This window comes from Lontra canadensis, unplaced genomic scaffold (genome assembly GCF_010015895.1).
Source record: "Lontra canadensis isolate GAN:19392208 unplaced genomic scaffold, GSC_riverotter_1.0 scaffold16, whole genome shotgun sequence".
Classification (NCBI taxonomy): domain Eukaryota; kingdom Metazoa; phylum Chordata; class Mammalia; order Carnivora; family Mustelidae; genus Lontra; species Lontra canadensis.
Window position 1 is genome coordinate 5,625,079 of NW_022631010.1, and position 17,423 is coordinate 5,642,501.

The 17,423-nt window shown below is 53.2% G+C and overlaps 1 protein-coding gene across 3 annotated transcripts in view; it reads left to right on the forward strand.

Moving 5' to 3' along the window:
- LOC116868572 (tyrosine-protein phosphatase non-receptor type substrate 1-like) overlaps positions 1-17,423 on the forward strand; it is a 37,166-nt gene that overhangs the window by 16,953 nt on the left and 2,790 nt on the right. For 2 of the 3 annotated variants that reach the window (XM_032859025.1, XM_032859024.1), the window contains 6 exons: positions 1,181-1,537; positions 4,626-4,946; positions 5,531-5,869; positions 7,794-7,901; positions 10,826-10,850; positions 17,083-17,134. In XM_032859025.1, coding sequence (XP_032714916.1) covers positions 1,181-1,537; positions 4,626-4,946; positions 5,531-5,869; positions 7,794-7,901; positions 10,826-10,850; positions 17,083-17,134 — 1,202 coding nt within the window. The remainder of the gene's footprint in view (positions 1-1,180; positions 1,538-4,625; positions 4,947-5,530; positions 5,870-7,793; positions 7,902-10,825; positions 10,851-17,082; positions 17,135-17,423) is intronic. The other variant, XM_032859026.1, reaches the window with a different exon arrangement.

The following is a 17,423-nucleotide window of genomic DNA, read 5'->3' on the forward strand; positions in this document are numbered from 1 at the left end:
CCTGGGAGTACTTGGACCTGAGTATCTTGCCGGCTTCTCTCGGCAACTTCCCACAGCCCAGTTGCCTTCCTGGCTGTACCCTCCCCCCACAACACTGTCATCACCACCATGTCATCTGTCCGGATTCCCTGCCTACGGGCCCCACTGCTCTCCAGTTTGGGGCTCAGGCCCCTCCCCTCCACCACCCCTAGGAAGCCTTCCAGGTACCCAGCCGGGAGTCCTTGAGGCCTAACGTGCGTCCAGCCCTTGTGTGTCCCCAGCACTCAGGACAGCCTGGCCCGCAGGTGCATTAGCAAGGGCGGGCTGGAAGTTCACACCACAGACCCCCCTCTCGTTTATTTGTTGTGTGATGACAGTAGCTTCCCTGTGCCCTGCCTGGTATTACGTAACTTCTACGTGTCATTGCCTTTTCTTCTCTGAACAAAGCAGGGGGCTAGGGGATGCTCTGCCCATCTTGTAGCTAAGGAAACTGAGTCTCAGAACCAGGGGACAGGCGCGGGTCATGTGTGAATAAAAGGTGAGCCATGGCCTGAAACGGCCTGAGCCACATTTCAGGCCACCTCAGATGGCTCTGAAGACCTGTCCCCGGCCAGGGTTGTTGGTTGGTCCTGCCAGAGACCCACTGAGATGGGGTCACAGAAACTGATTGACAAATGAGGAAACTGAGGCTCGAAAGCCAGGAAGGGACCTGCTCAGACTCAGGGCAGCACTCCCATCCACATCCACATCCACGTCCTGTTGGATGTTCTTGGCCCATCTAAAGGCCATCGTCACAGAGCAGTAAGGTCTGAGCCGGGACTTAAATCCAAGTCCTCCCGCTTCATGACTCCACAGCCTGCTGGTGGCTTCCCCGCTCAGGGGTGCTTCCTGGGCCAGGCCCCAAAGAACCTAAGCTCTGCGTGGAGCCCCACGCACACCGTGCTGCCCCCCACCTCTGAGCCCCTGCCCCTCTGTGCCCTCTGTCAGGAATGCTGTGCCCTCACATCCTGGGAAGTTCAGAGCCCAGCTCAGACCTGACTCTTCCGCAGAGGGCTCGGGACCTCTGGGGTCTCCTATTACAGGCTCGGGGGAGGGCCGCTCCCGGTGCGTACTCGGTCAGGGAGCTGTTGTGCGTAAACACGTGAAGAGATGCACAGGATCACGGCAGGATGAGTTAACGACTGCTCTGTTTTCCCTCCAGGTGTGGCCGGTGAGGCGAGGCTGCAAGTGATCCAGCCTGACAAGTCAGTGTCAGTCGCAGCTGGACAGACAGCCACTCTGCGCTGCACCGTGACCTCCCTGAGCCCCACAGGGCCGGTTCAGTGGTTCAGGGGGACAGGGCCAGGCCGGGAGTTAATCTTCAGTTTCAAAAGAGGCCACTTCCCCCGAGTAACAAATGCTTCAGACACCACAAGGAGAAACAACACGGACTTTTCCATCCGCATCAGTAACATCACCCCAGCAGACACTGGAACCTACTACTGTGTGAAGTTCCAGAAAGGGACCCCTGATGATGAGGAGTTTAAGTCTGGACCAGGCACCCAGGTCACTGTGAGTGGTGAGTACGGCCTGGGCCTCATTTGTCCCCTGGTTGTGACAACAAGTCAATGAGAATGCCTCCCATTGTCTGACCAACAGCTAAGAATCAGGCCTTGTGGTGGGTGTTCCCGACTTCAGCCCCTTCCACGGATCAGGGAAGTTGAGGCCTGGGAAGGTCGTGATGCTTGCTCAAGGCCCATGATAAATGGTGGGAAAGTCTAGAACCCCAGTCTGTGGGTCCAAAGCTGTCGACTTTTCCAATCCTGACCAGCTCTCTGGTCCAGGGATGAGGGAAGTACAGTCTGAGTGACTTGCCCAGTCACATGACCCAGTCTTACTCCTGCTTCCAGAGAGTGTCCCCTCCATGTGGCTGACTCTTCTCGACTCAACACTTACTGAGCACCTGCTGTGTGCAGGCTCTGGTCTGTGTGCCGGGGAAGCAGGGAACAAAACAGGCAAGGGCTCGTTTCTCATGAAGCTCACGTTCCCTTCCCTTCCTGTGGACAAATGCACCCAGGGCAGGGAGGTGGGACATGTCTCCCACCCAGCTCTGCCTTCCCTGCTCTGTGACCTCTGATGAGTCGTCCACATGTTGGGCCCAGTGTTCTTGTCTGTCTGTGACAGCATGACCCCATAGAGCCGCTGTGGGGACTGAAGGAGGCCTTAAAGCGCCCAGAGCAGGGCCTGGCACGGGATCAGTGTCCCAGGAGCGTAGCCAGGATAGGCCTGAGCCATGGGACCTTGGCTGGATCACTTTCGGTCCCAAACTTCGAATGTAAGTGGGGCTTGGGGGGTGATGGGTGCCTTGCAACCTGGGCTGCCCATTAAAATCACCCGGAAAACAAAGATCCCCAGCCCCCGGCTCCCCCTTAGATATTCTGACTGACTTCATCAGACATGAACCTGGGCAGGTGAATTTTTTATCTACTTCAGGGGACGGTGATGTGTGGTCAGGGCTGAAGAACCCTAAGCTGGGGGTTCCGAGAGGTCACAGAGGAAACACTGAATTTTTCTCCCCCTTGCTCCCTGGAGCCGGGAAAGGAGCTTTTCAGTGGGTGAGTGTTTCATAAGAGCCTGTGCCTATGACCACTGTGAGCGGAGTGGCCAGGACATCCCCCTGAGGAGCACACCTGGGGCCAAGCGGCTTCCTGCCGTCCGGCCCAGGGAGGGGACAGCGGCACCTGCTCAGATCCCAGCTTCACAACCAGGGACCTTCCCATCATCCAGCACGTGTGCCCCTGAGCAGGGGCTGGGCTCCCCACACACACTCACCACTCAGCCCCAGAGCCCTCCCTGCCTCAATACACCCAAAACGTCCCGGCCAAAATCTGTCCTGCCTCTCTCAGACACGCTCCCGGCTTTCTGGAAATAGCTGATCTGCGGGAACAAGCCTGTGATCCCGTTTTCGTTTTGAAAGCCATTTTGCCAAACTTGCTTCTCTGAGGGGATGATTAAAAGAAGAGGGAGAGAATCATAATTTGCTGGCTTCTGCGGCTTTTCTCATTTGGGGTTCTGCGTGGCAGCGGCGGGGAGCAGGTCTGGGGACTCTTCCGGTGTTCCCGCCAAGCTCTTGTTTTGTCTTCTTACTGCCTAAAGGACAAATAGGTAGTTTCAGAAGTGGTCAGGACCAGATCTTAGGATAATAATCATCGGTGTTGTTCATTAAGCACCTACGGTATGCCACGTTCTGCATTTTATGTATATCCTCACCAGTCACCGACGTGGTGTTCTGATCCACTTTGTACCAGAACAGATACTGAGGTGCAGGAAGAAAGAACAGAGAAGCTAAACTGAATCAGGGTGTGTGTGTGGGTGTGGGGAGGTGAGGTGAGCTCTGCCCTTTATTCACGGCGTGCCCTGGGCCAGCCATGTTCCTCCCTGAGCCTTGTCCCCCTAAATGGGACCATCCTGGGGCCCCCCTGAAAGGGCTGGCTGAGGGGTGAAGGAGCCATGGGGTGAGGAGGAATCAGCCCGGTGTCAGGTGTCCAAGATGTGCCCGTGAGTGGTAACTGAGCACAGCCCCTTGCCTCTCCAGGGGCATCTGGGCCGCTGCTGGTTTCATGACTTCACTTATTCACCTGACCTCAACATGTTCCATCTATTTTAGGAAACAAGTTAAATATTCACAAATGTAAATATTTATAATATTTTGTATGTTTGTTCTAGAAGGTGTTGGTAATAATTAACAATTTAGAGATACTCTATAGGACCTTCTATGGGTGAAATGCCCCTCCTTGATTCACTGATGTGTGTGCTTTCAGGACACCAGACGTCTTCTCCCTGCTTGTAGTCCCGTGTCTCTGCCCTTGAAATTAACTCATGATTAAGAAATTAACCAACTTGGGCTTTCTCAGTACTCAGTGACCTTGGTTTTCAACCCAAAACAGACCCAAGAAAAGAACACAGTTTCAGAAAAACATCCCTTCATTCTCTCCTTCTTGGATTCAGGGATGGCACAGATGAGACCCTACGGAATATTTGTGGAAAGATTGGAAACTAGAGTTAATTCGTAAATATCTGAACAGAGAGCTCTGAATGTAGATCAGGTTTGGGATAAAGATCGATCTGTGTTTGGTTCTGAGAAGCATTTTCAGTGTTCTATTTAAAGCGAAACTGCTTGCATTCCCTTACTTGCCCTTCCCTGCAACCCTGGGAAGAGAAATGCCTCCTGTCTCATGTTACAGAGGGAGAGCCACGCTGTGCCACGGCCACACCTGTGGTCAGCTGGCCAGCCTGGTTCCCCTCTCCCCTGCACGGACTGTTGAACCTGTTGCAAACCTCAGTGAGGTTTGCAGGGAGGCAGCTAGGAACGGTTGATGCCAACAGTCATACCCATCAGAAATGTCCTTCCTGTGCCCAGATTGGTGAGAAGTCACCTGGCAGAGAAGAGAAGGGGGGACTTGAACTCAGGTCTGGAACTGCACCTGGGCCATGCCCCCGACCCAGAATTCCACTCTGGAACCTTGGGGCCTCCTCCGTGCAAGGAGGAGAGGACACCGCGCTCTGCACGCTATCAGAGGGTGGCGGGTTCTCCACAGCGACTCACACGTATCCTGAGCGCTGAGGACCACAGTCATGCTCACTGTTCACAACTGCTCCTCTTGTAGCCAAACCCTCTCCCCCCGTGGTGTCGGGCCCCACGGCCAGGGCCTCGCCGGAGCAGACAGTGAACTTCACCTGCAAGTCCCACGGCTTCTCCCCCAGAAACATCACCCTGAGATGGTTCAGAAACGGGAATGAGCTGGCAGCCTCCCAGACCAGCGTGGACCCAGAGGGAAACAGAACATCGTACAGCATCTCCAGCACAACCAGGCTGGTGCTGGCCCCGGGGGACGTTCGCTCCCAGGTCATCTGCGAGGTGACCCACGTGACCCTGCAGGGGGGCCCTCCTCTTCGTGGGACTGCCAACCTGTCTGAGGTCCTCCGAGGTAGATGTCCCTCCCCCCCAGCCCCAGCCCAGGTCTGGCCCCAAGTCTCTGAGCCTGCCCCTCCCCCACTCCCTGCCCCAAGCCCTACGTTCCCTGGATTCTGACCCCTGGCAGTCCCTCCAGGTCACCTGCACCTAGATGTGCCGTCCCCTCCTACTGTTTCCATGGCCGCCGTGGGGTGAACACCTACCACATGCCAAGCACTGCACTCGGTCGTTTCCTTTACTCTACCATAGCAATTCCAATTATTGAGCACCTGCTGTACTCCATGCCACTGTGTGCTTGGTGGGGTCATTTGTTTTGCTACAGTTATTCTATTCCAACTGTATGCGTGGGGCTGAGAATCTTGATTTCACTCATTCTTAGCTTATCAGGAGCCATCAGTCCTTGAGCGCCTACTGTGTGCTGGGCACTGTGCTTAGGGATTTCATTCATACGCAAAGACTCAGTGTTTGAGCACCAGCTGTATGCCTACCTCTGTTCTGTGTGATTCCCTTGTTGTGTGGGAGCAGCTAAGTTCTCGAGCCCCTCCCCATGGTCCATCTGTTCCATGAGGTGAGAGCTTCTGCCCTGTGCTGTTTCAGTTCCGCCCACCTTGGAGGTTTCCCAGCAGCCCGTGTCAGGGGACCAGGTGAAGGTCACTTGCCAAGTGAAGAAGTTCTACCCCCAGCACCTCCAGCTGACCTGGTTGGAGAATGGCAACGTGTCCCGAACAGAAAAGGCCTCAAGGGCCTCGAACCTTGTAGAAAACAAGGATGGGACCTTTAACTGGACGAGCTGGCTCCTGGTGAATTCATCCGCCCACAGGGAAGACGTGGTGTTCACCTGCCTGGTGCAGCATGACGGGCAGCCTGCGGTCACCAGAAACCATACCCTTGTGGCTTCAGCCCACCAGAAGGACCAGGAAACCCAAAAAACCCAGGGTGAGGCCTCAATGCCGACTGTCCTGGCACTTTAGATTTTATATTTCTTAACATTAAAAGTAGTAATTCACATTTATTATGGAATAATCTAGAGGTGTGTAGATACGAAGTCGAATTTTACAATAAGTGCCCCTCCCCCAAAGCCCACAGCTCAGCAGTGACTGCTGGTAAGGGTTTGGTACCCATCTTTGTAGCTCTTTTGACAGAAGTGTGCATTCGAGAGAGACCAGGGGGAGGGACACTGGCCTGTTCCTAGCTTCCTGCCTCCTGATCCTGCACCTGACAGAGACTGTCACCAGGCCAGGCTAGCTGTCCCTCCTGCTGTTCTTTCTTTCCTGGGCTTTGTCTCTCTAGCTGCCTTTGCAAGCCTGCACCTCCGGAATGGGATGGGAACCCCAGAACCTTTGCGGCTTATCTCTAGTAGAATCATGGCAGTGATGAATGACCTTGTGCAGACTCTGATACACGTGCAGCTATTTCTGGGGGACGATTTCCCAAAGAGCATTTCTAGGCCAAAGTGCATGCCCGATGAAGATGGTGACAGCCTTGTCGTTCCCCTGTTCCAGTGAGAGGTGTCAGTGTAATTTTCTCAGCCCTCCCAACCTGTTGTCGACATCTCTCTCTTCTTTCTTCAAAATAGCAGCACCTCGTTGACATTTTGGTGCCACTATGGAATGAATGTTCCATCCCTTGTCATTAGCAGAGCTCTGCCTTGCACCTGGCCGACCTTTTGAATGGATCACAATAGAGACCGTATCTTTCCTCAATGCAACCTATGACTGAACGGGAGCTCTAGGAGCCTTGGGGCCATGGCAAGGTGTCCCTTTGATGTCACCGATGCCTGGTTTTCATAGGATGAGCACTATACTAGCAGACAGGACCTGTGAATTTAGACCCTGGCTCTGTCACAGACATGCTAGGTGACCTTGGACAAGTCAGTGCCTCTCTCTGGGCCTCTTGGCTTGCTCATGGCAGTGTTGAAGAAGATGCCCTTGACCTCCAGCTCTGAGACTGAGCTGCCAGGGATCATGGCTGTCTTGTTCAGCATCGTAGCTTTAGGACCTGGCATCTAGTAGACACTCAGGAAATGCTTTTAAAAAGAATGAGTGAGTGAGTGAGTGAGTGAGTGAGTTGGTTGATTGTTTTGTTAGTAGGTTAATCCTCAGAGCTATCCAACAAGATAAAGATTATTATTGGCCTCAGTCATACAAGAGGAGGTCAGTATGCACAGGGAGGTTTGAATGCCTGGCTCAAGGTCACACAACCAGGTGCACTGATTTGAACGCACATCTCTGCAGCTCAGAGCCCTGCTCCCGACTACCCACAGTGCTCTAGGGCAGGATCCCTCCGACCTGTGCCCTAGCACCAGCCCTACCCACACGGTCTCTATTGCATGTGACCTGGGGTCCCATCTCCTCTGCACCGATCACAGGCACAGATGAGTAGACAGCTCCTGAGAGCTCTGTAGAGTCCAGTAACCAGCTGCACACGTCTGCCATTGGTCACCATCCCTCGACAGCCCGCGCCCAGCCTATGTGTGACAACCAGTTACGACTCGGAATTCCAGATGGACCTGGGCCACCGCAGTGGCCACTCTGGTTCATTCCAGATGAGAAGGAACATGTTTCTGTGCCTTGGGAGTGAGATTTCTGCCCACATCCCGAGGCCAGGGTTCCTCCATCGCAATCAGCCAGGAATGCTTTCCCTCCTGGCCACCTTGGCACGGTTTTTGCATGGGGACCACACAGGGGACCCACGTGGGGAAGTGTGTGCCTACCCATGAACGTGCCCTTGTGACTCCGAACACGTAAGGCCAGATGTTCTCTGTTAATGATGCCTACCTAGTGGTGAAAGGGGTGGTGGGTATTAAGTTTCACTGTTTTTAATTTGCATACGTGAAGCCTCTGTTCCGTGTGGTCCCTAGACAATAATGACAGCCGGAGCGTCTTCATTGTGGTGGGCGTGGTTTGTGCCTTGCTGGTGGCTCTGCTGATCGCAGCTCTCTACCTCCTCCGGATCCGACAGAAGAAAGGTGCGTGCATTCTCTCCTTCCTCCCCAAGAGCTGGCCCCTGGGCTGTCCTTCCCAGAAGGAGAGGCCATGGAGGCGCTCTGGGCTAACGTAACTTGAGCCATGAGGGAGTCCAGTTGCTTCCACAAGAAGCCCAGCAGTAACAGTGTCAAGGCTGGCCCAGCACCTCCTCCTCCCACCCCCCCCACCAGCACCGCGTGGGGCCCTCCCTCCATCTCACCTTGTGATCGCAAGATAGTTGTCACTGCTCCAGGCCTCCCTTCCTCCCAGGACCACTACCAAATTGGGAAGCAGGGAGATGCCAGGACGCGAAGGGGGTGTCAGGAAGGAAACATTATTTGCTAAGACCCCCAGCAACGTCTTCTTTCCTCTTACCCATCCAGGTACATGCCCAGCCTCTAGGCGGGAGGCTAAAGGAGGTGGGGATCATACCAACGCCTCCTCCAAGACTGTTGGGAAAGATTAAGTGGGCCATGTCATGTAAAACGTTCAGGGAGTGCCTGGAACACAGCAGGTACTCAGTAAACATTAGCTCCTGTTGTCAGTATTGTATGTGAGCCCAGAAATAGGAGCCGCCTTCCTGGAAAACTGTTGTCACAGCAGCAAGCACACAGCCTTTGACTGTGCAGCAGGAGGGTCGAAGGGCAGATCTGGGATGTCGTGCCCTCATTTGTGTGTGGAGGTGCTGTGGCAAGGCCTCTGACTTCAGAATCAGGCAAACCAGGGTTTCACAGCCTTGTTCTAGATTCTAAACAATTGCATTGGCCTCTGTGAGCCTCAGTTTCTGCATCTGTAAAATGGGTATAGCAGTGCCTCCCTCAGAGGAGAGTTACGAAATACCGATGAGCTCACGTAAAATAACATTCTCAGACCTCAGAAAATATATGCTCTCTTTGCCACTCTTGGAGGAGATGATTTTAAGCCAGTGTTTCTGAAACTTATTTGACTACGAGTTACAGAAACACATTTCATGTCTCCACTCGGCGCACACCACACTCCTGTAGATAAAATTGGAACTCTGGTATTTTCTTTTCTGTCAGATTCTATACTAAATTCCCGTTAAAATGTTGTTTGTGACCCACCATATGCTACAGATCGCAAAGTGCTGTCTTGAGCTGCCTTTCTGCAGCCGGACCCCGGGGTTGGGCTCCGATGGGCATGGTGTTCATCAATCACACGTCTCTGCACCCCTCCCCTCTGCTCCCCAAGCTTCCCTCCCTCCTGGACTGGCTGGCAGGGCTCGGCTGTGAGTACTGGCTGAGGCTTAGCCACCCCCATTCAGGAGGGCTGGAGTCCGGCCCCACCTTTTGGATTCTGGAAGAGGTTTCTGTTAGGTAATCTACCTGGTGGTTTTCCCCTAATGTCCAAGCCTTCACTTCACACAGGAAGGGCAGAGAAGCAGGCTCCCCCACCCGCTGAGGGTGACAGGCCCGCCCATCGGAGGGCATTCATGGTGGCCGTGAGTGAAATCCCAGCCCCTCTGGGTTTGTCCCTGGCCACCATGTCAGGCATATGCACCCTCCTTACTTTTGCTTGGGCCCGGAAGAGGGATGGGGCTTGGAGAGCAGCAGATACTGCTGAAGGCCGCCCAGCCCTCAAGGGATGGGTCTAGTTGTGCTCAGAGCCTAGCTCTCACATGCAGGCCCTCCTGACAGTGACAACTAGCGCTCTGACGTGCCATGCACTGTTCTCACCACAAGCCTCTGCGGTGGTTTTATTAACCCGCTTTTACAGAGGCACAGACTGAGGCATGGAGAGGCTTTAAAGTTTGCCCAGGGCCTCACAGCTGCTAAGAGGTGGGGCCAAGATTCAAATGTGGTCCGTCTCCTGGGACCACGTCTGAGAACCACTCTGCATATCATCTCTGCCTTAATGAGATGACCTTTCCCTCCTCATTGGTCCCTGGAGGGATTTGCCCATCCTCTACCTCAATACTGGTGATAAAATGTCCTGATTTCAGCTCTACTGCTTACCAGCTGTGTGACCCTAGGGAACCACCCATGTCTCTGGTCTAAAATGGTTGGTGATTGATGTCCCAGCACTCTGCAGCCCATCAGCTTCCATTCAGATGGTGGATGCTAGATGCAGCCTTCCCAAGGCTACCCGCTCACCTAAAAACCCACTACCTGCCCCGGCACCAGGCACTCACCTGGCAGGGAGAATTTTTGTGCTATAGAAGGCTCTAGCCTGGCAAAGTGTGACTTCTGCAAAGGTGTACAGGTTGCTGCTTAATTACAATTTTACAGTGGGTTGGGGGGTCAGTTAGTGGTCAAATCCCAGCAGCTTCTCTGTGGGATGCTCCTTATCATAGGTTTAAATTCTCTGAACCAGATGGATCCTTTCGTCCCGCCTAAGATCCTTTTTTGCGACGTGGTGACATGAAAATAAATGGATGTCCAGCCCAGCCCTGTGAGCTGGAGAGCTGAAATCCAAGCTCAGAGAGGGGGCGTGACCCAGCCAAGGTCACACAGCGAGTGAGTTGGGGGCAGACGTGGGATTTGCACCCACTCCCCCAACTCTCACTCTGCTAAAATCTGTTCCTCAGCAGTGAAGGGTCCTGATGGGGATCCAGGCTCCTACAGGGTCTCAGGTAAGGTATCTGGCGAATGGAAGTGAGGCCAGACAGACGCAGGGCAGTCGGCCCCTCCTGGACTGAAGGCTGCTTGGGGATCGGGCCTCGGCAACCCCCAGAGATGGGGAAGTGGGAAGGCCCAGACCACTGGTACTCCTGATGGAAGATACTGGACCATCCCACTGGAGTGGCCATGGGGGATTCCTGTGGTTCAGAGGAGGTGATTTCAACAATTCCTCACAACCTCCCTGAAGGCAAACCTTTGCACTCCCCCCTCCCCCACCTGCAAAAAGTTACATAAGAACAGTGTGTTTCTAGGTTAAATAACTGGTTTGGGTTTCATTTCTCTTTCAGCCAAGGGCTCCACTTCTTCTACAAGGTAAGTGCGCTGCTGGGCGAGGAGGGCTCTGTATTGGGTGGGTGGTCGGTTGACAACCCCACACAAACTGTGAAGTACCATCCACGCCCACTGACCCCCGTTCCCATGACAGCCTTGCTATTTCTCTCCTGTGTAAGCAGCTCTGCCAGGTCATGTTTAATAATTGTCTAGAGCGAGGGGATTTGAAGGGATTTCTTTGGCACACAGAGGCTCTGATGTCCTGTCTGCCGTCCGCAGACAGTGAGACCCTCAGCCAGTCCAGTTCGGATGGTGGCGGAAAGCTGCCGTCCTCACACGCAGCCCCCTGATCCAAGCTGCGAAATTTCCACTTCCTTTCTGTCATTCTGTGTGTGTTGCGGGCCTGGGTGCAGGTGGCCCTGGGAATGCCGGGACAGGTAGGGTAGAAACCGGTCTGCCCCTGCCACCACCCCAGACCCAGCAGCCGAGGGTCTGCTAAAAAGCAGGAGGACGGAGACTGACTGACTAGCTTAGTCAGGGGACTGGGCCTCTGCTGAAGAGAAGACGTGAACAGGGACTGAGCCAGGGAGCTGTGAAGGGGGATGTGTCTGCTGGGCAAGAGAGCGAGCACGGCCAAGGCGGGAGGCCGAGAGGAGGAGGCCTGCGTGCTGGAGCAGAAGGAACGGGAAGGGCAGGAGATGAGGCCAGGGAGATGCAGGTCCACGGTCTCAGCCCAAGGCCATGCAGCCAGGTTGTGACTAATTCAGACTTCCCAGCTTTTAAAGGAAAGCCCCCGATATTTGCCCCCAGCGGAGAGATCCAGAACCCCATAATCTACCACTTGAATGGACCTGCCTGGAAACAACAGATAAATTGCACAGACACGCCCCGCATGGGCCATAAATAAAAGCCATAAATAGCTTCATGTTGGTTCAGGTCAGGTTTTGCTAACAAATGGGTTGTGCCGATCTTTCCCTTTTTTTTTCTTTTTTCTTTCTTTTTTTTTTTTTTTTTAAGAGCTTTGTGGATTTCAGAACTGCAGAGTAGGAACTAAGGTTCTGGAGTGGAGGCCAGTGGTCCAGGCTGACTCCCAGTGGGACGAGGAGCTATAGGAGGGAGACGATCTGACTTGTAATTTAAAAGGACTACCGTGAGCGGCGTGTGGGGAGCAAGCTGTGGGAGGTGAGGGAGGGGGCAGGGAGGCCCAAAGGAGGCTGCCGCAGGGGTCCAAGCCTGTGTTGGTGGCCTGGACCATGGGGATGGGATGGCGGAGGAAGGGGCAAATGCTGGATGTAAAGTCAAGAGGACTTGCCAATGAATTACAGACTCAAGGACAGTCCCCAGGTTGGGGGCAGTGGGAGTGCCGTGTGTGTGTTTGTCTGTGTGTGTGTACGCCAAGTACACTCTTTTCCAAGGGCAAGATTTCACTTCTTTTTGTTGTTGTTGTTTTTGAAGATTTTATTTATTTGAGAGAGCATGAGCGGTGGGAGTGGGGGGAGAGGCAGAGAGAGGGAGAAGCAGGCTTCCCACTGAGCAGGGAGCCCGGTGGTGCGGGGCTTGATCCCAGGACCCTGAGATCATGACCTGAGCCAAAGGCGGACGTTTAACCGAGAGAGCCACCCAGATACTCCAAAACTTGACTTCTGTCCTTTGCCTGGAAACCTTCGGTGGCTTCCACAGCCCTTGACAGTGTCCAGCCGCGCACCTGAGGCCCTCAGGCCCCTCTCGGTCTGGCCCCCACTGACTTGGACAGTTTCCCTTCCAGCTACTCCCCAGCCTTCACACTCCGTGACTCAACCACGCTGCACGCCCTTCACAGCCTCCCACACGCTGTGTCCTCACTCTCCTCCCAGCCCTCACGTGCCGGCCTCTCTCCCTGAGATGTGCTCCTGCACCACTCAGGGTTTCCCCCCTGCCAGGGGGCAGCAGTCACCATGGGCTCTGCCAACAGTGCCCCTTGGAGGTGTGTGACATGGGAGCTCAAATGGGCACCCCTCCTTTCACCTGCTTGTCTCCCACCCTTCCCCCGGGCTCAGCAAAGACATTACACACACACACACACACACACACACACACACACACACACACACCCCAGGGATAGGGTCCCATCCTGGCACTTCTCCTGGTGCCCCTGCACTGACAACCACAGTGTATCCCAGCTGCCTCTGGACCTGCCCTAGGCTGGAACTCACCCCCCAACCTTCCCACACCCACCACCACCCCCATTAAGGGCAGGGAGCCTTTCCCTCAGGTTCTGCTGAACCTGGCACTGTGCCTGGAATGGAACAGGTGCTCGGTTAAGGTTTGTGGAATGAACCAAATGCACGAGGAATGAAAGAAAGCCATCCCAAACCATGGTCCCAACCCCCAATCTCTTCCCCTTCCGAATCTCTAAAACTCTCCTTCTCAGTGCCTTCCCGGCCGCAGATACGGGAGGATCGTTCTTTTTTATTTTGTTTTTATCGTTGTCATTGTTGTTTGCTTCTCTTAACTTCCCAATTAGACCCTAAGTTCCCGAAAGGAAGGGACAGTGTCCGTAATAGTAACGACGGCGTCAGCAGCTAACATCCATCCATCAGGCACTTCCTGCGAACGGGGAACCGATCTCTGACTCTTCCTCTAGTGGCCCAACAGTAATTTTAATTAGAGCATAAACCCTCTGATTTACTCTCGCCCCATGTTCATTGAACAGAGCTTCTCAAACTCAGAGCGTGCAGCAGAATCTCCTGGATGGCTTGTTAAAACACAGATTACTGGGGGCCTCCCCCTCTCCCCACTAGAGTTACTGATGCAGGGTTTGCGTTTCTAACAAGTTCCCAGGTGGTGCTGATGCTGCCGCTTCCAACCCAGACTTTGAGAACCCCTCTTCGGGAAGGTTATTCTTGTCACAGTGTATGCGGAGGAAACTGAGGCTCAGAGAAGTCATGTGACGTTCCCAAGGCCCCACAACCGGCAAGTGCCAGAACTCGGGCTCCAGCCCAGATTTCCCTTGCGCAGGAGCCCGTTGCTGCTGCTCACTGCTCTCATGCCTCCCACTGCCTACTTTTTCTTCCCCAGAGAAGCCAACCATTTTCCGCCTATGTTTTATTTTTCCAGTGTGAACCTACCAAGGGAGCCGTGAGATTGCTTGCTCCCTTTCATCCCCCTAAACTGAAGCGCTAGCTGGTGAGCGGGGATGGTGGTTCCCATGCAGCGGCCAACTTCAGGCAGCCGGCTGGGATCAGGCACTTTCCAGAAAAGGCCGGTGTGGATAACAACCGAGCACCTTTGGGAGGGTGCTGAGGGTGGGTGCCGCCGCTTTGAGCTCAGGGGGCCCTTCAGGTCTCAGGGCTGTTGGAGGACTGGGTGTCTCTAACTCCCCGGGTTAGGGACATACCGGTAGAACATTGTCTGTAACCTTGCCCGGCTCAGATGGGAGAAAAATAGGTCTCTGCTCCCTTAATTGGGCACTGGGGTTCATTTGGTTGGCCGTTTGTTCACTTGTCAGACATTCACTGCGTTTATTCTTGGAATACTTAGGGCTTCTCTGATTCTTTCATTTATTCATCTGAATGGAGCCCAGCTCAGCGCCTGTTCTTAAGCTGGGGGGTTTCAAAGGAGAGCAAAAAAAAAAAAGACACTCATCCTAGTCTCGTGGCCCTTTTGATTTGATGTTCATTCATTCATTCATTCATTCATTCATTCATTCCTTTGTTTAACAAATACTTAGGGTGTGCTGACAGAGCCCCAGCCCGTTACTGCGTGTCAGGGCTCTAGTGTGGAGCCCACAATCCATCAGGAGGGAGGTCACCAAATAAGCTGGCTGGGAGGTTAATACACGATGTCATACAGGTGCTGGGTGGATAAAACAGCTAGGCAGGGAGCAGAGCAGGGTGTGGGCTGCAGCGGGCAGTCAGGGAAAACTGGTGTCCAGAGGTGACATTCAGAAGGTAGCTGAAGGGCAGGAAGGCTCTCACCATGGGAATATCTGGGACAAGAGTGGGCCAGGCAGAGGGAACAGCCAGTGCCAAGACCCCAAGGCAGGAGCAGTTGGACAAGTTCATGGAACACAGAGGAGGCCAGGGCAGCTGGGCTGGATGGGGCGAGGGGAAGAAATGGGAGACTAGAGCACTGAGCTGGGACCAACCGCGCAGGCGTGCCATTCTGAATACGGAGATGGATTTCACTGTGCGGTGACAAGGGGGTAAGGGTTTTGAGCAGAAAACGACATGACCTCACATACACCGTTTCCATGTGGAGAATGGCATGCCGAGGGGAGGGAACAGAAGCAGGGACACCAGGGAGGAGGCTCTCCAGGAACCTAGGGAGCTGGGATGGTGGTGGAGGAGACTTGAGTAGCTGAGTTTGAGAAGGATTTTGGAAGCAGAGTCCACAAGCATTGAGATGGGCTAACGTGGTTTGTAAAGGAGGACAAGAGAATCAGGGATGATTTCCATTTCTTTAGCCTGAGCCCAAGGATGGGTTAGAGCAGTGCCATTCTCAGAGATAAAAGAGAGACACAACAAAATGGATAATTGCGTCTCATCTGCAATATTGCTCTGAAAAGAGAGGAACCCAGTGTTCTGAGAATGGAATTTGAAGTCCGGTGAAGGTTTCCCCAAGAAGGGACTATTTGAAATAGAATCCGAGGAAAGAGAAGCAGTGAAGCAAATAACGATGCAAGGAGGGCTGCCTGTGCAAAGGCCCTGGGGCAGTCTGAATGTCTTCATTCCAAGTCACTTTTATGCACCTCTACCCATGTGCTGACGAAGGATGGCAGGCAGGCGGCAGGCGGGAAAATAATCAAGGAGGCTTGAAGGTATCCTGGAGGGGCAGCCCAACCAGCCCAGCGCTGTCAGAGAAGCTCTCCCAGGAGAGTGACACCATAGTTAAGTCTTAAAGAAAGCACAAAAGTTAACCAAGAGGAAAAGTGGTTGAGAGCGGCTTTCCAGGCTGTTGTTGATGCAAAGTACGTCTCATTGAGTAGCCATTGTGAAATACTCGGTGGGTGGATATGTGGGTAAATAAGGTCAGGCAGTGAAAGGGCCTGGGGCAGTCCACAGGGGCCTGAGCACAGGGGGCTTACAATGGGTTGATGGGTGATGGGTTTTACTTGAACCAGAGGCCGTGGGGAGCCTTGGAAGGGGTGTGGATAGAGCTTTGTGATCTTCCTTAGCAGCCGGTGTCCCTGCTCCCGGAGGGCTGTTTCTGTGGCCATGTGGGGCTTGTCATGTCCCAGAACTGCTCTCGGAGCCAAGATCTCGTGCCAAATCCATTAATAACCCTGCTGCCAAGCCCCATTGCTCATTTCTGACATTATCCAGGCTCACATCCCCAGAGTTGCCGGCCTGAGAATTTACACAACTCCCGTAAAACCGTGGCTCCGGTGTGCTCACCACCTTGACTATGACCCTGCAGTGAACCAAGCCACGGCCTCCAATTACAGAATCAAGTGCATGAACAGCTCCTTTGATTAACCAGGACACTGTACCTTCTCTTTTCTTTTCTTTTCTTTTTTTTAATGCTAAGACCTAGATGTGTAGAATATAGAACGTGTAGAAAATATGGGAATGAAAAGGGAAGAAAAAAAAAATCCTCCCAAAGACCACTGCTGTTAGCATTTTTACTATGTTTCCTTCCGTGTTATCCATACATTTTTAGAATCGAGATCAAACCACAGAGAATGTTGGCTTTTCACTTATCACTTTAAGGTAATCATTTGTAATAAAAAAAAAAAACCCTCATAAGCCTTTTAAATCTTTATCTATGAACCTATCCTAATTTCCTAAGCCAGTCCCAGTTGGCAGAGCTGTAACATATAAACCTTCCTCCTTGTCCTGCTCTGTGACAAATGCCTCCGTGCCTAACGCTTTTTCTATATTTTGAATCCCCCCCCAAAATGCACACTTATGAGTCAAAAGATGAGGACACCTTCCAAGCTCTCGATTTTGCCAAGCTGCCTCCCAGCAGGCTTATATGGGTTTGCCCTTCCAGCCAGCAATGTATGAATGTGTCTGTTTCACCATACCTTCCCCAGCACCCGGTATTTTAACTTTTTAAAATCCTTGCTGGAAAATGTAGGTTTGGGGGGCGGAAAAAAAAAGATAAGTGCATTGCTTAAAATTCCTTCTCAGTAAGACTGACCCTTCCGTCCAAACATTTGATAAACCCTGTGTTTCTGTTGTGACTTGCTCCACCCATATGGGAAATGGAACGAAAATGTTATTCTTACCGATTTGCATGAGCACTTGAGATAGGGAGGATATTTTTATCTGTGCGTCTCTTTCCTTTTTAGGTTGCATGAGCCCGAGAAGAACACCAGAGAAATAACCCAGGTACAGTCCTTGGTGAGATGCCCTTCCTGGGAATCTCGATGGTGTGATTTCCTTCCCCTCAACCAGAGTTGCAGCTCCTGTTCTAAATTAAGACTCCTTCCCCAGAGCGGGGCAGGGGGTGGGGGGGTGGGGAGAGTCGGGGAGCCTGACATTCCTAATGTCCCCCTCGTCCTCTGCGCACACTCTCCCTCTGCCCCAACCAGGAGAGAATCACAGTCTCCTTGACCCAGCACACCCACCGTACAACTCCAGGGGGCACTGTCCGCGGTTTGCTTACTAAATGCCTCGTGCAAGGGCGTAC